This window comes from Hemiscyllium ocellatum, chromosome 24 (genome assembly GCF_020745735.1).
Source record: "Hemiscyllium ocellatum isolate sHemOce1 chromosome 24, sHemOce1.pat.X.cur, whole genome shotgun sequence".
NCBI lineage: Eukaryota > Metazoa > Chordata > Chondrichthyes > Orectolobiformes > Hemiscylliidae > Hemiscyllium > Hemiscyllium ocellatum.
In genome coordinates this window covers 17,890,875-17,915,430 of record NC_083424.1, presented here as the reverse complement: position 1 = coordinate 17,915,430, position 24,556 = coordinate 17,890,875, and the positions used below count along the sequence as shown (strand labels likewise).

Here is a 24,556-nt window from a genome sequence, read left to right as displayed (position 1 = left end):
CCACTGAGGTGAAAGGCTCTGAGTTGGAGGAGGGTGAACGTGTAAACCTTGCTGGTGCATCCTCTGAGAAGCAGGTAAATGTGGTTGAGACACAGATCACTTACTATCAGATTGAGTGGTGAAATTGGTTGCAGGGGTGAAAAGGCAGTTTTTCACTGTACCTGATTTTCGTTTCCACCAAATTTAAGAGAATGATGGTTTAAACCCACATCCGAGGGTATTTTGCAAATTTCAAGATTGTTTGTATTGGATCTGAGATTTTCCAGGTAATTTTACCCCTCCCTGTTGAGCTGTAATGTTTGCAGCTTATCCCCAGCTCAAAACTCTGAACCTAAGTTGCTCATGCATTCCAACAGAGGCTCTAACATATTATAGCTATGATATATCACCTAACCTGCTATCTTATATATGTTTTGTTTCAACTAATTTACAGTTCTACCCCTCACCAAACTCCCTTCACTCACCCGACCCCTGACATCACACTCTGTAACTCAAGCAGTACTCAGTGCAGACTAAGCTGCATGGGTCTGAGTAGAGGGAACATTGATAGGACCTCACCAAAATTAGTATAGCAAAATAAAAGTAACTAAATTGATGACACAAGAGTGACAAATCACTTGGAGCTTTGACTTCCAATCCTACGGTTTTAAAGGAAATAGGGATGAATAGTATAAATGCTTTAAACATCATCTTTCGAAGTTCTCTTGATGCACCAGTCCACTTTTGAAGAAATGTGCTGGAGGGAAATCAGGGAAATATAGGCCAGTTGGCCTAGCATCTGTTGTCAGGAAATTCCTCGGATCTCTAAAAGGACTGAACACCTTGGAAATTTTCAACCGATCAATAAAAGCAGCAGGAGGAATTTCTAAAATACTCCAGTTCTGAAGAAGTCATATCAGATTCAAAACATTAACTTTGTTTCTTTCTTTCCAAATCCTGCCAGAGCTGCTGAGTTTCTCTAGCATTTTCTGTATTTTGATGATGATAAAGAGAAGGCAATAATCATTAATGACTTTAATCTACACAGAAACTGGCCTGGATGAGGAGTTCATAGGGGCTACAAAGGGGTCTCAATTACACAGGGGTGTCAGCAAAATGCAAACCTGCTTGCCTTTTTGAATGCAGAATGATGGATAGAATTAGCAAAAGAGAACATAAACAAAGGATGATGAAGTATGCACCAGAAATTCAAGAATCTGTTCTGAAATAATATGCAGAAATTAAACTAGAAATGGATAAGCATGATATGAATGACAGATGCTTAAACAGTCTTGCATTCCTCCAATGGCTATTTACCATGTGAATCAAACTAGAAATAAAATATGTCAAAAAGAAATGCAATGCTAATATATTACATTTTTACCATTATGTTCACAATTTAGCCTGTGGTTTTGTAAAAAGCCATTTAATCAGCATAGTATTTATGTTACTACCCCTGAGATGTCCAATGTAAATGTAATTGCCATCTATGGGAAGGGCAATAGGCTAATGAAAAGGACCACCTTGGTGTGTGACTGTTTCTTTCTAAAAATGAGCATCAAATTAATATGTCACCGTCAAGCAAGTGCCAAGCATTACTTGATGGGAGGCAGAGGAGCATGATGACCCGTTAAATTGTCATTTGTAGATTCTGCAAGTCAGGAAAATGATCAGGACAGGGAATAAAATTGACATTGATACCACCAAAGAAATTTAAATTAAAATAACTTGGTTGAAAATTAAGCAATATGTTTGGCTTGGGAAAGAAAGTGTAAATAATGAGGCAATGTTACTTTAAAAGGTTGTAATAAATAACTTGGCGGACAAAAATGGTAAGCTATGACATAATAAGTCTGTCAAAACACAATATCAATTTTTATAAGTATATTGAGTTTGCTTAATGTTTATTCAAATCAAATTCAGTACCTCATATGGTACTCTTCTATACCACAACAGAGATTACTCCATAGCAGCCATCTGCCAGTTGGTGAAAACAATGTGAACAACCCATTTCAGTCAGACATAAACATACAGAAGGCTAAATCACAATCATATGGGACCTCATAAATTAAATGTTACTGTTCATACTTATAGTTCTGAAGAAGGGAAAAGGTTAGATTCTGTGTGCTTAACAACTGGACATCAGATATAAATCTGTGACACAGTTCTTTGGATGCTGTGAGGTAGAAATATCCAAATGAACACTTCTGCTGCATCAGTGCTACAGGTTCCAGTGGGACTCCACACTGGTGAATCCAGTAGCTCAGAGTGCTTTCTATAGTTTCTTCCCTCATTATGTCTTCTGCTTTCTTCCACATATTAGCCCTAGTTTGAGAGCAGACCTAAGGAATGTGTGTTTAAAAATTACATGATAGCAGAATCAATCTCAGCTATATACAATGCCAGTGTCACTGCTATGACATGTTTGCTGTAGGCTCGAACAGCATTTTTGCAGTCTCACAGTTCAGAAAGTCCCCAGCTTCTATACATGCCTGGCTTTCCCAACTTTCATCCTCATCTGTAAGTAGTTTTGTTGGTTTTAGAATAGCATCAACATGCTCATGACTTTAGGTCAATGTGAATACATAACAAATTGTAATTTATATTGTGTCTTTAACAAACTGCAGAGGAAAAGATTTTCGAGTAAATACAAAGCTGTTTTTTAGAGTGAGGAGGGAGATATCTACGCAACGAGCAAGCAAGGCATTGCAAGTCCTTTGCTGTTTTCCCCGCCTCCTTGAAGTGACTGAGGTGATGACTAATAACCATTATTTCTTAATTCAATTATTATTATGTTTTTAACCTTCCAATGTCTGCACAAGGTGAAATGATTCAAATGGCTAAACCAACAGTTAACCCCTCTACTATTGCGTACATTAACTGCAGGCTTACATTCAAATATTTATCTGGCAGGAGCTTTGCAGATAAATATTTCTTAAAAATTAATATTAAGCCAAATGAAACAACATAAGAGGGAAACTGAGGGGTCCAGAGCACGAGGATAAGCAGGTGAAGGCACAGCTGGCAATGATGGGACAAAGGAGGGATGATGCCCAAGAGGTTAGATTAGTGGGAACATATTTCTAAAGGATTAGGAGAGCTGAAAAAAAAATACAAGTAAATGTAAGCATGAGAACCTGAACGAATGAGGATTTGAATGAATGACACTTGGTGTTAGATAGGATATTAGTAGATTAAATTGCAATGAGATTAAGTTGACAGGTGTGGCGGTTGGGAAGCCAACCGGCACAAAATTGGAGTATGTCAAATATATAGATGAGGTCTCAACAGGGTATGGGTTAAGATAGGAGTAGAAACAGACTACGTGAAAGAAGTGGAATAAGGCTATCTTTTTGATGAAGGATATATTAAGGGGACGTAGTGTAGATTTTGTGGTAGCAGTGCAGGAGGAAGATGGCAACTACGATTTGAGATGTTAGGGCAAAATTGGATAGGTAAGAATGTATCAAACTGCAGGTTGTCCCAATTAGCTAGACAATAGAAAAGAGGCAATGCAATAGGATGATGTGTTTGATTACAGCAGCATGACATGAGAAGAATGATGAAGGAGAATGTTTCAGGCAGTTACAAAAGTGGGACTTTTCAAGACACAATTATGTTTTAAAATGCCTTCTCTAATTTAAGGTGAAACAAAATATTCTGGATAGGAGAATAGTGATCATACTGAAACCTCTGCACAGAGATAGTTCACACAATCTGGTTGTCCTGGGGAAAGAGAAGTGAACTAAAACCCATTGAAAACCCCAGTGCCAATTTTCACAAGACAGTAAAAGGAACAGCTGCTCTTTGAAGATACAGAGACACACAGAGAAAAAGTGGCAAAGCAGATAACAGCTGTGTGAAAGCAGGATACTGTTAAGAATCCATTTTTCTAGTCAAAGGAAGACAACAGAACACATGGAACTTTTGGAGACTACAGGAACAAGGAGCTGCTGTGTGGACTTTACTGGTGGAAAGCAGATCTAAAATATGGGTTAAATGGATTGATTTTCAAAAGATTTTGAAAGTTGCAACCTGGTATTACAAAGCAAAGTGAACCTGTTGGAACATGTTCTTGTAACCTATCTACCAGAAGTAGGTGTATCATGAAAGGAGTTGTACGAGGTATCTTCATTGCCTTCATTACCTTCTCTTTACTTCAAAACATTATTGCCTGTTCTGTAGTTTTGATTTATGTTCATTTCAGTTTGAAATTTTTTGTTTGTTCTTCAGTTTATTTACACTGACACTGGAATTTATCAATCTCTAAAGGGATATTAATGTTGTATAATTACACTTTTTTTAAAAACTTGGTTCAGAGCTGTTTTAGTGATGTGGCAGGACAGGAAACCAAATGGCAACACTCAAATATGCAGTTGCAGGAAAGAAGAACAATCATTTACTAGGCAATAACATATCAAAGAGCTTTAATGAGAAGGAGGTTGAGCAGTAATTTGCAAAGATGGTCAAAAGCGGCATATTTGAGGAAGAAGTGATGGTGTGGTTTTGAAAAGGATAGGAACAGATCCAGAGAGAGAGAGAGAGAGAGAGAGAGAGAAAAAATACTTCCATCATTAATGAGCTTGGAAGAGAGGATGGAAAATTGAGTGGTCAACAAATAGCAGAAATAGGTTGAGGAGACCAGAGTGTGATTTAATGAACACAATATATTTGGAAAAGACCTGAGGGAAGAGAAAAGAGAAACTTAACTATGTCACTGATGTGCATACAAAATGTCTAGGTCAGAAACAGAACTATAATGGCAAGACAATGTGGAAACATAAAATGGCAAATGTTACAGGAAAACTACTGACTATTTGGTTAGGTTTCCAATTCAACAGATCAGTTCTATCCTTCTCAAATATCCATGATTGCATTTGCTGTTCTTATCGGGTCCAGTAGACAAAAACATTATTGCAATATCTGATTTTTTTTTGTTTACCCAGGATATTGAGTTCATTTTTAATGTCCTAATGCCAGTCAAATTAGATTAGCATCAAATCTGGTATTTAATTAGCTTTGTTAGTCAATGTAGAAATTTGTGAAACCAGGAGAGAATCTGTTTAGAGTTGTATTACCATTCTGTCAAATTTTGAAAAGAACATTTCACTGAAAACTACAATTAGCTAATTTCAAAACAAAAAAACACCATTACTCAATGGCAATTCAAAGGATAAAAAACTAAAGGATGAAAACTAAAGTTGTTCCTTCTTTCTTCATAGTCTCCCTACCACATATCCAGCGCCAAGAGCTGGCAGGCAATGTTCTTGGTTGAGATTCAGTTGACAATTGAAACAGGCATATCTGTGGTGCACTGCACAATTGTATTACCAGACCACAGAACTTGTCTCTCATTAGAGATATCAAATAGTGATGGTTTAACAAGAGTCACCATTTCTCAGGCAAGGGATGAGGCTGAGAAGGGAAATCCTTTATAGTAATCTAAGCTGGTGCAGGAATGAACCCTCACTATTGATGTCACTCTGCGTTGCAAACCAGCCAGCCAACTAAGCTAAACCAAGTCTTTGTAGTAGCCTATTAACACTCAAAATCACTAAAAGCCTGAGGAGGTATATATCAGTGTTTTCTGAAGTCTTAGTCTTTAGAAATTAAAGACATTGGTCTTCAGAAACTGAATGCAAGGAAAAATATTTTGAAGGAAAGAGTTAACTAGTTTCTTTTTATCTGTTTAATTTGTTCACATAAGTACTCATGACAAAACATTCAAAGCAATTTGTGAAACTGTGCAGATTTGCTTTCATTTAAGTTTTGAATTGAAGCCAGCAAAGATTAAGAGAATCTTTCGGCATTTGATTATAACAGGTTATATTGTGTCCTGTTTGGAGTGTCCTACTGGGAAAAAAATTCCTTATTAGGTTAAAAAATGCAAGAAAGTGACATGACTTTTACACCATTCCATTGAATGCCATAACCGCACATTTCCTTTTTTTGCTGTGCACTTTTTACTGCTGTGTGGGAAAGCACATGTATGAGACTATGCTTTGCAAATACACTCAAAAGGAATAGACAGATGTTCATAAAGTTTATCTGATTGGAGTGTTCCACCCAAAAATAAAAACCACACTGAATGAATGTAAACATACCAAAAATGGAAACAGTACAAGCTCACAAAAAGAAACTGGCAGGAAATAGAGCAAACCGGTTTTCCAACCAAAGTGAACATTCAAAACTGCAGGATTCCTTTTGAAGTCCTCAGCAGATTACATCAAAAGGATTTGACCAAGATTGAATACGTGTTATGTATCTTGTCCTCTACTGCAGAGAAACATAAAAGATTTTCACTAGTAACAATGGGCACAAAGCTTTGCTGGGAAAACAATTATCAAATTCTACCAAACACAAAGATCTCAAGTTCAACTTTAATTCTGGGTCTATACTGAATTTATTTATTCAACAAAGATAACAGCAAGAATACTGCAATTGGTATCAGCAGTCTCTAACTATGGATAGGAAATTAATTTGTTCTTACTACTCTGGATCATCACCCAGTAACTTCTGCTAAAAAGGATTAGTGCATGAACACCATGACAGGATAAGACCAGTTTCAGCACTGTTGTTTTACATGATTTAATAGCCTACTAAAATTCTCATCAATGTTCATATATTAAAATGATAATTAAACAAGATAACAAAAGATATTCCTACCATTGGGCTATAACACAGCAAAAATCAATGATCTTCAGAAGTAAAAAGCAGAAAAATGCAGAAAATTAGGCAACTAGAATTGTCCAACATATATTCACCAGACTACATAATAGTCAGATAAGAATACCACTCCAATAGGCACCTCATACTTGTAATTGCATTGGAAATGTAATGATTACAGATATATGCAAAAGCACTACAACGTTCAAATGTAGATTTTCCATGTGATTTTCAAATGGGCCATGGAGATTGGGCACTGTTAAAAATGGTGAAAGGAGCAGAATTCAGACTCCTACCTCCATTTCTGACAGATCATATTTTCACCAGGTGAGGGGGGGGTGGGGGGTGGGAATTGAGATTCCAACATATCGTACACTAATTTAGGGGGAACATTTGAACTCAAATATTGATAAGATCCGTGCACTGTCATGCTGTTGAATTATTTATGTTGCTGACCCTCTAATGATCAAAAGAACTACCTGTCTGTTTATGTGAGATTTGAAAAAAATCTGTTCTAGCATTTTCAAAGCTGATTGTTAACATAACCCAAACTGCAATCACCACAATGTTATTAAGGTTTACTTGCTTTCCACTACATATCACAAAGTGGAGAAAGGGGGCAGTTGTAAGCTCAGTCTGATAACAGCTTAAAAGATTATCATGGGATACTTCCTTGATGTAGGGTTATGAACATCAATGTTTGTTTTTTAAAGGAATGAAGTATCTCTTTTAATATATAATGAAGTCTGTAATAGACATTTACAATGTTATTTCTACATTGATCTGCCTATGGTAGATACTGAGTTAAAATGGAAGGGTGTAAGGGCAAGGAACAGTGGAAGCATGGGTTAACATATGCTGGCATAGAGAATAGGTGCAGATATTAAGGATGTGAGGACTGAGCGCTGGTGGACTTAATGTTTGAGAAAGCAATTAAGTGAAATTGCCCTTTACACAGACTTCTTTCTGCATCTGGCAGTTCATGGACATCTCTGATTAGCATTGGGAGGGAGCAGTCAGACTGCATTCTATACCTACCTCCTCCAAGACCAAACATTGCACCATTTGGGATATGTTCCCCTGCAGGTAGGTATGCTGAGCTAAAATCCAGTGCTTAATTTCTCAGGCCATCCCATTATGTATTATTAGTATCGTAAAGGCTAAATGTACTTTAATAATTTTTTCGCCTAAGTAATTCTGTGCCTGCACAAATATTTGGTTTCGTAGTTCCTAGTACATCAATCCACCAATCAAAACATCCAGCTGCTCAGTTGCTTCTGATGCAAGTACATGGTTCAAACAGAGTTTAGATCAGAAAAGCGCAACTGGTCAGGCAACATCCGAGCAGCAGGAAAATCGACGTTTCGGGCAAAAGCCTTAGATCAGCAACCTTCAAACAGAGGTTAATACTTGGTGATTAATATAACTAGTTTTGTATTTACAAGGCTATTTAAATAACAAAATACTCTGTCTCACCAGTTAACTCTTTCTGCTTGGATGGAGTTGCTATGCTCCTTGGTGTTTGATCCTCATAAATGATCTATGAGGAAACAAAGAAAATCAAATGCGTCACTGCCATGCCTCAAGACTTTTTGAGCATTTTTCCATGAAAATAATTTGGACAAAAGAGATTTCAATGTTTGTTTTAAGTAGCATATATACTCGTGTATAGGTCGATCTCATGTATAAGTCGACCCCTTATTTGTGGCCAAAACATCTTGTATTTCCATATATCTTGGGTATAAGTCAATCCTACAATAATGCACTAAATCACATTCATTCATTCACACTGGTAACTCTATTCATCATTCTTTGTTTACTATATCGCACCTCCATTCATTCATTCATAACTCTACTTACAACACTTGGTTTACTAAGGCACGTTTTGATTCATTTGTTCAGACCGGTAATTCTATGCATTGCTCTTTGTTTACTATATCGCACCTCCATTCATTAATTCGTAACTCTATTTACCATACTTGGTTTTGATTCATTCATTCTTTCAAACTAAGTCTATTGGTACTTATCACACTTTGTTCACTATACATCCAAACTTTTATAGCATTAAAATGTTAATTATTTTAACTGTGCCATTATGAATAAAGGTGAGATATATTAGCTACATAATGGTATATCTTTAATTCTTTGACAAATTTATTAATGTTGCTGAGGTTCATAACAGAGGAAATGGGAGAGAAATGGAAAAATTTGGCAGGAAAGTTCAAGATACTTACACATTCAGAACTTAATAAATGTTTCATTTTAAGTGTGTCATTATACCAGATCATGACAATGTTGAACAGTGTGATTTTGCAGGATTTCAATGAATCTTTGACTTGCTAAATTTTTGTACCAGTCTCTTGCTTTTATCCAGTATTTACCTTTACTGAAATTCATTGTGTTTTTCTTCTTTACCTGGGATTAGTTATGTGATCAAATTGACTTTTGTTAATAATTTGGTATTTCGAACTGCAGTGTGAATTTCAGCCCATCAAAACTTGTGCCTGTGTATTAGTCGACCCCTATTTTCAACTTTAAAAAACTGTCTTCAAAATTCAACCTATACACAAGTTTAACAATTACTAGTCAGCATGACATTCAAACACATGAATACATATATAACTAAATGGCACAGCTGGATGTTTTGTGCAGCATTCATACATTGGCTAGTTGTTCAGCAATATTTGGTCATTTAAGGAGACATCTGCCACCTTGGTAGTGACAATTTTTTTGGATATTTGTGTTTCTTTGAAGGAAGACTTTTTAAGCATCAATTCAGATATCAGAATTGCAGCAGAGAGGCATCAAAAAGGTTGTCAAGAGGCACTGGATTTCAAAAGTAGAAACTGTACTGTTCAACAAGAGCTTGTTCTTGTACTAAGTAAATAGTCTAACAATTGGGCTATCATACTCTTTATACTTTGTATTTTTTCTGTTTCTGTAATGCCACGCAAATGAAATTGATTTGATTATAACAAGTGACATCTATTATTCTTATTTGTTTTACCTACTGTGCAATAACATAGTTTATGACCTAAACAAACTACGTTAGTTTGTTTCTCTAGTGTTAGTTCAATCTATCTTTACAAAGATTAACGAACTACATGTGTTTTGTGGCTAGAAACGTGGTCCAGATTAGAAGAGAATTTCCTGCTATTGTTGCAGCAAACACATGACTGTGGGATTTAATTTACAAGAAGAAAGGCAACCAGACAACTTATGGCACTGATTGACTCCACAAAATCTGCTTAAATGTCACTCTTCTATGCCCAATTTAGTCTATTATTTATATTAGTTTTGCTTATCTGCCTTCCCTGGTTTTTAGCACTACATGTTTGCATATATAGTCATATTTGAAACTCAAAACCCCATCTTCACATCCTATCTTTATTTTTGATTTGTCTGTTCCTCATGTCTGATATCATTTGACTAGGTCTGTCGTGAAAAATGCAGCTTTCTGTAGCTCTCCTTTCACAACATTTTCATTGACTGGAGATCAAAGCTAAGTTTACAATTGATATGTCTCAATGCAGCAGAGAGTGTTAACAGATATATCAAATAAATTATCATGGGAGAGGGCCATAGGTAACATCTATGTTTGACATTTGCAACCATTTTCATTTTCTAGACATTTAGTTATATTATTCCTAAATAAACCAAATCAACATTCTTTATGTTGGTTTATGTTCTATTTGGATATAATTTTCCATACATCATTCAATGCTATCCTGAGATCATGTCTACTGGCCACTGTGCCTTCCATCCACAATTCAGTCACCTCAAGGCCTAACTTCCAAAGTGTTCCTCATCAGCTTTCCAAGCTTTACTATATATAAATTCCAATATATCCGTTACATTTTTCCTGCTGTAAACATAGACAACTTACATACCTATCACTGCTGAGCCTTCAATAACTCCCTATCCACTAATACATGAATATTAAAATTCTCACTTTGGTTACCATACATGGTTTTGTATTGCATTGCATTTTTAAGAATTATTATTCACCAGATATGTCGCTGGTTGGGCCACCAATTACTGCCATCCCTAATTTCCTTTGGATAGGTTTACAGCCATTGTCCATTGTATGTTCCATCTTCAATACTCTTCACTTCCTTCTTGGCTAACTATTGATTGGCTGAATTTAATTATTAATTGACCATCAGCCATCCACTATTGTACAATCTCTAAACTCTTCTGTCTTGATTTATATTGCCAACTTTAAAACCTAACTTTACAAAAACCTCCTATAAGTCTCTTCCTGACAGGCATTACTTTTGTCTCCACATCTCTAATATAATTAATTTAGGAATTGGTTGCATTATAACACACTGTCCACAAAATTTGTTTTGAAGTAACTTTTTAAGGAAAGAAGGGGCTTCAAGTTTGTAGCTTTGCTAGAAAGTTTACCTTATTGTCAAGTGTCATGAAACATGTGTTCTCTTCATTGTTGTCATTGGCTCTTCCTGTAGTTGCTGAAGGTATATTATCATTGATGTCAGAATTCAACCAGTTTTGTACAGAGCCCAGATTCACGTTCCTGGAACTTATCTCAGACTGGAAAATGCTATCCATATCCTCCCTTTCAGGTATAAGAGGTCCTGCGATGACATTCTCATTGTTATTAATTGAAGCACATCTATTTTTTCTAAAAACTTCAGTTTCTTTTATACTGGCATTTTCATTGTTGAGACTTGAAGGATTATTCTGCTGCAATGTATCATTGTATTGTGTTGAAATTATCCTGTGGGTTTCTAATGTGCCCCTGGAACCGTTAGATGTCATATACTTTTTGGAATCTGTGTAACTTTCATTTCTCAAGTCCAAGTCAGTACTAAATGAGTGACAATCCAAACAAGAGGATTCTGCCCTTTGTCGAGATCCCCAAATTGATTTCACTGAACCATCATCGACTCTCTTCAGTGGATCGAGAACAACTGTTTCAGAGGCTATTTCTGTAGTTTAAAAGAAACAAATTTCAACTTTAAAAAACACTACATCAATTATTGTGCATAGTAACCAGCTGAATGTTAATCCCATTTCCAACAAGTACAGAAGACAAATATTGATTCAACATTGCATACGCAGGTCATTACTGAATCAGTGCTTTAAGAAATGCTTTTATTATCCTACTTCATTGAAAAGAAACCAATACAAAGTCTGCAGATCTACTTCAGAAACTCATCTCATTCACATTACAAAAAACTACCATTTACAGCATTCTTGATCATTTGCTTAACTCAGTTTATGCATAATTTGATGTTGCCATTTATTACAATATTACTAATTTTATTTGAATCATTATTTTTGCCTGATCTATATTGTGCCTGTGTAGGGGTTCAAAGGCCTACAAATAACTCACATCAAAGTTTTCCACTAAAACTCATTCTATATCTTGGTCTTTCAATCTAAGGTCCTCTCTTACTAATGTATTCATCCAATCTCTTATTAAGAATATTACCAAGCCTTATTTCCCTTTTTATCTATCCTTCCAAAATGCTGGTTATCCTTGGATATTCAATTCTGAATATGGGTCACACTGTTGCAACATCTCTGTAATGACAATTAAACCTACCTCAATTTATGCATTCAAATCATAATCCTTTTTTTGAATGTCATATGCATTCAGAGAGACTGCATTTTGTTTAGCTGTTTTTTATTTGTTCATGGAATGTGGGCATCACTGCACATACTTCGTTGCCATTGTGACAGTGTGTTAAGTTGCTTCTTAAACTTCTGCAGCCCATTTGCTAAGGATAAGCATACAATGTCATTATGAAGGGATGATTTGGGGGTGCCAGTGTTGGACTGGGATGCACAATGTTAAAAATCACACAATATCAGATTATACTCCAACAGGTTTAATTGGAAGCACCAGCTTTTGGACTGCCGCTCCTTCAACAGGTGGTTGTCGAGTGACTCTCAGTTCTTTTGTTGGATATAAGAACTGCAACACACTTGTGGCAGGCGCAACAAGATCTAAACATGATGAATGTTTGATGCTTAATATCTCAGCTTCAATTGCAGCACAAACAGAAGGTGCCCAATATCTGAGTACGGTAGTGAAAGCAAAGACTGAAGTCATATAAGCTCAGGTTGCTGCCACATTAGCTGCAAATTTGGCATCATAGTTTCAAATGGTGTGTTACAGTTTACTCAGATTGTAGGTTTCTGTGGCAACATGTGTTTTGACGTGCATGTTATGTCTGTAGCTATTTATTTCCAGTGCATAACTGGTCTCAAATGCATAGAAAAATGTACAAAAAGGAGCAAGAGAAGGCCTGTCAGCTCATTGAACCCATTCTCCCATTCAATAAGAACATGACTGATTCTTGATCATAATGCTTTACTCCTGCTCTTTCTCCTCATACGCATTGACAACTTTAGCCTCTAAAAAAATTATCTATTTCTTTCTGAAATATAATCAAGACTTGGCCTCTACAGCCTCCTGTGGTAAAGATTTCTACAGGTCCAGCACCTCTTGCATGAAGAAATTTTGACTCTGTCCAGACCTGTCAGATGTTTGTACATTTGAATGAGGTCCCCTCTCATTTTTCTAAACCCCAGTAAATACGGACCCAGTCAATGCAATCTCACCTCAGAGACAAATTTCTCCTTTCCAAGAATCTTGTAAACCCTCATTGTACTCCTTCTATGGCAAATATATCTGTTCTTTGGAAAAGAGACCAAAACTGTACATAATACTCCAGGTTTCATTCAAGGCGAGTACATCTTCAGTAAAACTTCCTTGCTCTTGTATTCAAATCTTTTAGTAATGAGTTAGAGTAAAATGTTTATGGATGGTAGATATTTGAAATAAATGCAGAAAGTGCTAGAGAAACCCAGAGGTACAGATTGGGTCAAAATTCAGGAATTTCCTCCCTAAGGGCATTGTGGGTTAACCCACAGCATGTGGGCTGCAATGGTTCAAGAAGGCAGTTCACCATCACCTTTTCAGCAACCAATGACTCTTCTTCAGACCAGAAATCTCTCTTGCTCTAACCACCTGCCATTGACACACGTTGGAAGGATTTATAGGTTTATACTTGACCTCCTAGGCTGTGTTACGAATTCACCTTCATTGACTATCAAGTCCTGAGATGGGTCTTGGACAAGTATCTGCAGTGTGATAAGGTTTCCTTCATAGATACAAAAATCAGTCATCAAAGGGGTTCACAGGTTCCTATGTGTATGTATGTGTGTATGTATAAAAATGTTTTTTATTCATATTTAAGAAGAAATAGAAGTTTGCTATTAAATTGTGCACTTGAAACATTTAGCATGGAAAGTGAGGGGTGAGGTTCATGAAATAATTTATGAGTCTCAAATTCAATCTCTTCAACTGGCTTGGAAACTATTAACTCTGCTCTTCAAAGATGTATCTTTTAAGATCAAAGGTACCCAAAATTATTCTCCAAGGTCATGTATAGTCTCCCCAGTTGAAAGTCAGCAGACCATCATCAGCCATGCTGCAGGCACTTGAGCAGTACTGCAAAGGAGCCAGAGGACAAACAGAGAAAATAGTTACTAATGGAATGAAAAAGTTGAGTTTTGTAATCAATATCAGAATGATTTGTTTGTAATATTATATATCAAAGTCATGAGCTTGGTATTGAGCGATATTGCCAGGAAGCCAGTAACCACCCTGTGGTTTGTGGCAATGCACCTGATGCAGTAGACGCTGCATAATTAAGGCATCATGATTACTACCAGAACACCAAGAAATTTTCATGGTGTGCTAATTGTTGTCACCACAATCTGGATATTCATAGAGTGCAATCCTTTCCAATTATGGTATGTTTCAGAATTTATATGCTAGACTCACAAAGCAACATGTGTTCGGTCAATGGTACCTACATCATGGAGAGGCATGCCCTCCTTGTGAAGCTTGCTCTGTCAGCTTCACAGGGGGAAGTCAAAATGAAGTGTACTCAGCTCTTACTGCATATAGAGCCTCAGTGAATTACCTTGCACAGTGGACAGTGAATTGAAAATGTTTCAATATTGCCTTCTCCAGCCTTGAAACAGCGTGAAGCCAAAAAATGGTCATTGTCACCTTTATGGTAACTAGCAATACTGCCCCTTTCCTTCTATAAGGCAGCATTTCTTGTAGCAGATTTAGGTGAATATCTGTTTGTTAAGGCATAACATTTAACATAGTATTAACCAGCAGGGGCAGCGAAAACAATTAACAACTCTGCTGCAGAATAGATGTCAACTCAATAATATTACAATTATATATCCCTTCTTTGTGGTTTTGTCCTGCTTAATGTTTGATGTAACCAGACAGCTGAAAAAACAAACTACAGTATTTTATTAACAGCTTCTATCTCATTGAGGAAGATTCTGGCCATGATATATCCAACAACCTGCTCAAAAAAACTGTACTCCCATTGACAGCTTTGACAAATTCCACAACAACTGAGTTAATCCACAATATTCCACAAAATTCTAAAGCAAACCACAACACTCTAAAAATAAGTTGATTCACCCAATCCCAAAATGTTAACTGATCCTTTTTTAAAAAATCCTGGTCCTGTATCATTGCTAAAAACTAATCGATTCAGCCTTCGACCATATCTTATTTATGAACCATTATTTATCACTGAAATCCATCTGTTAATCTTTTTTAGATTATATTGTTTACAGACAAATGGGGTAACAAACAGAAGCAAAAAGATTACCTCTCCCCATCTTCATGAAGAAGACATCATTTGCTTGAAGCATGTTTTTTCCGTTTCATTCATTGGATGTGAGCACTACTTGTGAGACTAGCATGTGTTACCCATCCATAATTGCCCTCCAAGGTGGGTTGAGAACAGCCTCGAAACAGTCATCGTATCAAAATTTAAAAAACCCAGGGGCAGACCAACGTAGCGATATAAGACGCATAAGGCTGTGCCATTGTAAATAATCCTGGAACCCATTTTACAACTGAGACTCACACACTTTTAACTTTCACAACAGTATTTGGGAAAGCTGTCATTATAATCAAGTCATGTCCTAGTCTGCAAAGTGACAATGGTGATTCAAGGGTAATTGGGGACAGGCAGGAAAATGGGGTTAGGGCTGCAATCAGATCATTCACAATATTGTTCCACCATCCAGTCAGCTTGATGAATGAAATGATCTACTCTGCTTAAATTTTTATGATCTTATGACTTACTTTCAACTCACCTGCAAGAATTGTACTGCTCATGTTTGTGATGAGTGTTGTTTTGTAGATAATGCATCTTCCATATTAATCTCATGAACAGCTTTAACCTTTATCCTGGTCCAATCCCACACATTGATTTATAATTCTGTAATAGCTTTGATAGATTTATGGAAGATAAAAACACTTTGATATTTAACCTTTTAAGATCTGCATGAGAGAGGGACAATTTTTAAATTTTAATTTCTGATTAATTTCCTGTAGTTCTGATGTTTACATTTTACTCTTGCCTTGACTGTCATTTCTAAGGTAATATCTTCCAACATGCTGACATAATACGCTCACTGATTCTTTTTCTATCTGGATTGGACACCAAATAATTCACATAATTATGCTTAGTTTTGATTTGAGAAGTTACAGGGTACCTTGCTTTAATAAACATAGAAACAAGAGTAGGCCACGCAGCCCCTGAAACCTGTTCTAACATTCAATACAATCACAGCTGATCACTGGCCCATATTCCTGAATAACTTTGATGGATAAAAAACATCTATCACCTATTTAAGATGTACAACAATGTTCCAAACATCCAAACTTGTGTGTACAAGTGCTTCCTAACATCTCTCCTGAACGGTCTGACCCTAATTCTCAGACTATGCCCTCTAGTTCTAGCATCCCCAACCAATGGAAATAGTTTATCTTTAGCTACACTGTCTTTTCCTGTTAGTATCTTGAAGATTTCAATCAGATTACCCCTTAAACTTCTAAATTTTAGACAAAACAGGTCTAATTTGTGTAAGCTCACCTCATAACTTAACTCTTGAAGTCCAGGTATCATTCTTGTAAACCAAACTGCACTGACTCTAAGGCCAGTATCTCCTTCCTAAGGTACTCCAAGTGGGATCTAATCAGGGTTTTATATAACCGCAGCATAATTTCTTCATCCTTGTACTCCAGATGTCTAGCTATAAATGCCAACATTCATTTAGCTTTCTTGATTATTTTCTGCATCCGTTCATGACATTTTAAACTTCTATGCACTTAAACCCCCAAGTTTCTTTGTACATCCACTGCATTTAACTTCATACCATCTAGAAAGTATCCTGATCTATCCATTTTTGCTCCAAAATGGATAACCTCACATTTATCTACATTGATCTCTATCTACCACAGTTTTGCCATTTACTTAGTCTATCAAAATCCCTTTGTAATTTTATGCTATCATCTTTAGTGTCTATAATTCCACTTAACTTTGCATCATTAGCAAATCTGAATATCGGACATTCTATGCCATTATCCAAGTTGTTAATAAATAATGTGAATAATTGAGGCTCTAAAACAGATTCTTGTGGGATACTACGTCACATCCTGCCAGTTTGAGCTTGTACACATTATCCCTATTTTCTGTCACTTGCCACTCAACCAATTTCCCAGCCATGTCAGTAAATTGCCCTACTCATTACCTGAGTCACCTCTTCAAAAAATTCATTGAGGTTTGTTAAGCATGTCTTACCTGTCATTAATCCACGCTACCTCTCACTGATTAAATGAAAATTTTGAAGGTGCTCAGTTACACCCTCATTGATTATAGACTCCAACAATGTCCCCACCACAGGTGTTAGGTTAAGTGGTCTGTAATCCCCTGGTTTTCCTCTTTTGCCTGTCCTAAAATAGTGAAGAGATGTGCAATTTTCCAATCCAAAGAGATGACTCTGGCTCCGCAGAGACAGATACTAGCACTAACACCTTGTCTCCAGAACCAAAATTTCAAACTTTGGTCTTCTTATCTGCTCTAGTTTTTATTGTTGGTTTTCATTTGGGCTTAACAATAAAACTGGATATTATTATGCAAAAAATGTAAATAAAATTGAATAAAACAAAATATTTATATATAACACATGTTTAAAGTTTTAAAAACATGCACTAAAATATAATCCCATTATTCCTAACAGAATCCACCCATAGCACTTAAACATAAAGCGAGTTCCCTTCTCTATACTATATGGGATTGGGCTAAGCTGTGGCTTTAATTCTCTGGTCATGAGAATCTGATGGTCTTTTCCTTGATTTGTCATGTAACTTTCTCAGCTTAAAATAAATCTGTCGTGTTTTAACCAAATAGTTCTGGTCTGGAACTTCTGCTAAACTCCTCACACTAAGATAACCTATCTTCTCCCTTTCTCAGGAGCAACTGCTTTATGCAACTAGGTTCAACTAAGAACTCTGCTGATCTGTTCAAACTGAAACAAAGAAAATCTTCTTCCAAAACAGTGGGTGATTACCCTGATTCAAAAGTTAAAAAAAAATCAATCCCTGATTTTATAAACTGGAGCCTGATGAACACTGTTTACCTGGTTGTGTCATAAAATTCTTTCAATGTAAACAAAACCCTTGATATTTAGGAAGTCTTTCTCACACACTGTTTTAAATTAAATCACTTTGGATATAGAAAGATTTATGTTAATCAATAAATTGATTCAGACACACAGAAAGCCCTTATGCCACTTACTCAAATTCAATATTTCAACCATAAAATAAATTATACTCCTCACATACAAGAAAGGCACTAACGTTAAGGGTTCACTATAAGCCCATAAGAAGTAGGCCAATCAACCCATTAAGTCTACTCTACCATACATTGAGATCATGGCTTACCCTATAATCCTCAACTTCACTTTATACATTTCCTGTACAACCCTTGGCTCCCTTACTAATTAAATATCTGTTCTTCTCAGCCTTGAATAGTTACACAGATCAGATGAGGTCCTTCAGCCGCGTCAAGTCTGCTGTGACATTCCAAGAACTCATCCACATATTTTTTAAAATGTTGAGATTTTCCACCTCAAACATACATTCCAGATTCTCACCACCTGCTGACTGTAAAATATTTTCCTCAAATCGTCTCTAGACTTTCTGCACTTCACCTTAAATTTATACATTATTGACCCTTCGACTAAGGGAAAAGCTGCTTCCTCTTCATCCTGCAAAGCCCCTCATAATTTTGTACACCTCGTAAATGTAATAATCTAATCTCAATAAAGTAATAAAGAATTCCACAGATTCTCTACCCTCAGCAGAAATTCTTGCTCACTCCTATTTTAATTGTGCAACCCCTTTTTCTGAGATTATGCCAAGTGGTCCTAGATTCTCCCACAAGGGGAAACAATGTTCCAGATCGATCCTGTCAATCTAAAAATCTTTAGCAGAAATCACTGGAAAAACTCAGCAGGTCTAGCACCATCTGTGGAGAAAAAGCAAAGTTAATATTTCAAGTCTGGAGAAGGTCGGCCTTTAACGTAGGCATGTTGGCTCCTCAGGGTACACATATTTTTAATTAACATGTTCAGACTTGCTATGACTCACCTCTGGAACAGGTGGGACCTGAAGCAAGGACCTCCGGGCTCAGGTAGTGAAGGCATTTTCTAATCAACTTGTTCAGAGATGTTATTACAGAATTCTGGAGCATATGGGACTTTACCTTAGGCCTTCTGGTTTAGTTGTAGGGACATTATCAGTGTATCACAATAGCCCTTCAATATGTTTTAAAATCAAGTCATTCAGAGATGTTACTGCACACCTCTGCAGCAGTTGGGCTTTGAACCTGAGTCTCTTAGCCCTGAGAAAAGGACAATACCATTCCAACACAAGAGACCCTAAAGATATTTTTAATCAAATTGTTCACACATATAATGAAACATTTCTGGAGCAGAGGTAGAGACACAACCAATGTACCACAAGATTCCTCAGAAGTAGAGCAGATATTTTCAAATCAACTTGTCATCGAGTCATAGAGATGCACAACACAGAAACAGACCCTTCAGTGCAACTCGTCCATGCTGACCAGATATCCCAAGCAAATTGAGTCCCACCTGCCAACACCCGGCCCATATCCTTCCAAACCCTTCCATTCATATACCCATCCAAATGCTTTTTAAATGTTGCAATTGTACAAGTCTCCACCACTTCCTCTAGCAGCCCATTCACATACGCATCACCATCTGAGAAAAAGTTGCCCCTTAGGTCTCTTTTATATCTTTCCCCTCTCACCCTAAACCTATGCCCTCTAGTTCTAGACTCCCTGACTTTGTCTATTGACCCTATCCATGTCCCTCATGATTTTATAACACTCTAAAATGTCATCCCTCATCCTCCGACGCTCCAGGGAAAACAGCCCTAGCCTATTTAACCTCTCCCTATAGTTCAAATCCTCCAACCCCGGCAACACCCTTGTAATTCTTTTCTGAACCCTTTCAACAACATCCTTCCAATAGGAAGGAGACCAGAATTGCATGCAATATTCCAGACATATTCCAGAGATTGAGCAGAGATATTATTTCACACCCCTGCAGCCAGTAGGACTTGAAGCCAGGTTTTCTGACTCAGAATTAAGATCACTACCTCTCCATCACAAGAGAGCTCTGAAGTAGAGCATTTTTAAAAACTACTTTCTAATCAACCTTTTCAGAGATGTTATGAATGTCTCAGATAGGTGGGAACTAAACCTGAGCCTGCTGGCTTAATAATAGGTACACTATCTCTGCAACATAGGAGTCCACAATGGTAAGGTTTATATTATGACATACCTCAGAAGGAGATTGGACTTGAACTCAGGCCTTCTGCCCCAGAGATAGGGACACTACCCGTATACCACAAGAGCCTCAGAAATGGGGTCCTGTTATATACCTAACCATTCTCAGCTGTGTTATCAATTACCCTCCCTCTATCGTAAGGTCAGAAGTAGGGATGCTGACTGATGAATATACACATAGTCAGTCCCATTTATGACTCCTGAAGCAGTCCATGATCAAATGCAACAAAACTTGGACAATATCCAGATATGGGCTCACAAGTGGGAAGTTACATTCTTATTATAACATAAATGCTAAGCGATTACCATCCCAAACAATACAGAATCTAACCATCTCCTCTTACATTCAAAGCATTTCCATCATTGAATCCCAAACTACCATCATTCTGGGGATTACCATTGACCAGAAGCTCAACTGGACTTACCAGATAAATACTGTGGCTACAACAGCAGGTCAGAGGCTAGGAATCTTGCAGTGAGTAACTCATCTCCTGACTCTTCAAAGCCTGTTCAGCTTCGACAAAGCACAAATCAGAAGTGTGATGGATATGTCGCACTTGCCTGGAGATACTGCAACTTGACAAGCTTAGCAACATCCAGGAGGCTACCTGCCTCTATTCCTGATGAAGGGCTTTTGCCTGAAACTTTGATTCTCCTGTTCCTCAGATGCTGCCTGATCTGCTGTGCTTTTCCAGCACTACTTTGATCTAAACACCCAGGATAAAGCAATCCATTGACTGACATCATAACCACATTCTCTCCACTATTGATGCACAGCAGCAGCAGTGTGTACCAACTAGCAAGAAGCACTGAGAAATTCTCTAAGACTCCAGACTCAGTACATTCGAAACCCACAAACATTAGTATCTAGAACAACAAGGCTAACAGATATATGGAAAGACTTCCATTTGCAAGTTCCCTCCAAACTACTCACCTTCCTGTTGTGATATATATTGCCGTTCCTTTAGTGACATTTGTAAAAATCCTGGAATTCCCTCCCTAACAGTGCTATCGAGATAAGTACAGCAAATGGACAGCAGCATTTCAAGAAGGCCAGCTTCTCAAGAGCAAATAGGGGTGGGAAATGAATGGTAGCCAGATACCCACAACCCATTAATAAAAGTAAAAAGTAAAATATACTTTTTTAAAAATTCCCACACTGACATTTAGCCCATTGAAGGCCCTGCCTTCTCAACCCTCCCTATGGTGAGGTTGATCTTCAGATTAAACTAGTCACCAGTCTATTCTCTATAGTGATAGAGCGGACTATAGTAACATTCACTTTTTAATACCTGTAAGTGGTAGACTGCCTTACGAGGAAAGGTTGGACCATGTAGGCTTACATTTGTAGGAGTTTAGAAAAATAAGAGATGTAAACATAACATTTTGACAGGATGGATATGCAAAGAATGTTGTTTCTTGTGAGAGGATCAAGAACAAAGAATAACTATTTCAAAATGAGGGATTTCTCATTTAAGACAGCATATAAGGACATCTTCTTTCTCACAAAGGATCATGAGTATTTAGAACCTATTTTTCAATAGGTGGTGGAAGCAGAGTCCTTGGATAACCTTAAGATAATCTTAAGATAATCTATCTTAAGATAGATTTTTAATAGACAAGAAGCAATTGATCATTAATTAGCAATGTCAGATACAAATTTGAGTACACACTAAGTTCAGTGCAGTGCTAACAGATACAGGGCAGTGGGTTGATTTTCCACAAAAAAGACAAACTAAAATGCTTAATGAAGTCACTGATACCTTGTCTCTACTTATCTCTATAACCTCATCCAGCCTGTTTCTTTAATTCTTTGCTGTTGAGCATCCCTGGTTTCCTTTACCAATCATCAGCAAGTGTGCCTTCAGGACAAATCCTCAGAACTCCCCTTCTATGCATTTCCTTCTCTCTCCTCTTTAGGACATTCTGTACAATGTACTTCATTTACCTGTTATATTGTCTCCTTTCTTTGCTCAATGTCAAATTATGTTCCTGTGCGAGGCCTTAGCATGTTTTACTATATTAAAAGCACTAAATGAATGCAAGCCCCAAATGTTGTTGGCAGGCCCTCATCTTCATGTGTAACATGCAGCTACCATTTGGGGCTCCATAATAAATTCAGCTATGATAGCTTTTTTCTAACAGCATCATGCACCTACCTATACCAGGACGCGATAACTTGACTAGACCGAACAAGTACCGTAACAGATTGTCACAAGTCAAAAAGTCTGCAATCTGTTTACACCAATGAAATAGAGGTGTAGTACATCTGTCAAAAAAAACTTATTTTTTAAATTCAAACAAATCTGATTTTTCAGATCTCAGAATATTAATAATTAATACTGTTGCCTTCAGAATATTCAAGGACTCTGCTTCCACCACCTCTTGAAGAAGAATTCTAAATACTCATGACCCACTGTGAGAAAACAAATCTCCTTATATAGTCTTAAATGGGAAAACCCTTATTTTGAAATAGTGATCCTTTGTTCTTAATGCTCCCTCAAGAGGCAATAATGTTTCAGTGTACTAGTACCCATACTCCCAACAATGGGGCTTCTTTCTGATTGCCAAACAAATATCAATTTTAATTATTAAATATCACTTTATTTCTTTGATCTGAATAGAGACCACAGATTAAAGGACATGACAATTTATAAGACAATAAAAAATGTTACTTAAACAAGTCACACTGTCCTCTCAGAAGTTTTTTTTAAGAAAAGGATTGCAAAGTAGCCTCAGTACATACCATCAGACTCACTCCGACTTCTCCACCTCTGGTTTTGAAATTCTTGGGCTTGCGTTTGCACCTTTTGTCGCTCCCCCAAGCTTTCAGTCTCTCCTTCCTGAAAGCAACAACTTTAGTCAGTAAGTACAGTGTTCATATGAAAGGAGATCATAAATAGGAAGAGAGCCTGATTATGAAACACTGTACATTTATCCAGATTTTAAAATGAATGGCTCACAAATGTCACTCTTTTCAAACCTGTGTCATGCTGTATAAACGTTTAAAAATAAATGTTATGAACATAGGAACACAAGTAGGCTAATTAGTCTTGAGGCTATTTCATCACTCCTTGAATTCTTTGAGGACCTTGGTCCTGAAGATGGGTCAAGGAAACCAGGGATGCTCAAGAGTGTAGAATTAAAGGAACACAGCATTCTCAGAGGCTTGTCAGTCTTTCCCTTCAATTGGTTGGTCTTGAGCCAGCATTTCCCAGGTGGGGATAGCATACAGGCTCAGAACTTATAGGCAGAGAGATCAATGGGAAAGAGATCAAAAGATCATACCAATGATGTGAGTGGAGTGTTGAATAATAAGTCTCTGCAGACAATCAAAAGTGTTAGACAGCGATGAGTAAAGTGTCAACAGCTGAATAGTAAATGAAGGGGATGACCTCTAATCTAATTTATTGAGGTAGAGAGATAATTACAAACATTTAAAAAATAAGGCGGTGCTTATACCCAAAATGTCAACTCTCCTGCTCTTCGGATGCTGCCTGACTTGCTGTCCTTTTCCAGGGCACTCTTTTCGACTATGTACAGCAGGCAACTCAATGTCTGTACCAGTGTTGCCTCCACAGGAGTCGTTACCAAATCCATTGGTAAGATAGGTGCACCAATGTCAGTGTTCTTGCTCAAACCAACAAGCTGAGAATTGAATCACTGAACATGCTCAATCAACTCCTGTGGATGGGTCAGAGAATCATAGGGTTATACAGCATGGAAACAGATATCTTTCCCCTCAATCTAAACCTATGCCCTCTAGTTCTGGACTCCCCCACTCCAGGGAAAAGACTTTGTTTGTTTATCCTATCCATGCCCCTCATAATTTTGTAAACCTCCATAAGGTCACCCCTCAGCCTCCGATGGTCCAGGGAAAACAGACTCAGCCTGTTCAGCCTCTCCCTATATCTCAAATCCTCCAACCCTGGCAACACTCTTGTAAATCTTTTCTGAACCCTTTCAAGTTTCACAACATCTTTCCGATAGGAAGGAGACCAGAAGTGCACGCAATATTCCAACAGTGGCCTAACCAATGTCCTGTACAGCCACAACATGACTTCCCAACTCCTGTACTCAATACTCTGACCAATAAAGGAAAGCATACCAAATGCCTTCTTCACTATCCTATTTATCTGCGACTTCACTTTCAAGGAGCTATGGACCTG

General features: G+C 37.3%; 1 protein-coding gene across 4 annotated transcripts in view; it reads right to left on the bottom strand.

Moving 5' to 3' along the window:
• smtnb (smoothelin b) overlaps nt 1-24,556 on the bottom strand; it is a 354,299-nt gene that overhangs the window by 159,655 nt on the left and 170,088 nt on the right. For 3 of the 4 annotated variants that reach the window (XM_060843540.1, XM_060843539.1, XM_060843542.1), the window contains exons 6-8: nt 23,134-23,230; nt 11,056-11,600; nt 8,122-8,185 (exon numbers count right to left, since the gene is read on the bottom strand). In XM_060843540.1, the coding sequence (XP_060699523.1) occupies nt 8,122-8,185; nt 11,056-11,600; nt 23,134-23,230 (706 nt within the window). The remainder of the gene's footprint in view (nt 1-8,121; nt 8,186-11,055; nt 11,601-23,133; nt 23,231-24,556) is intronic. The other variant, XM_060843541.1, reaches the window with a different exon arrangement.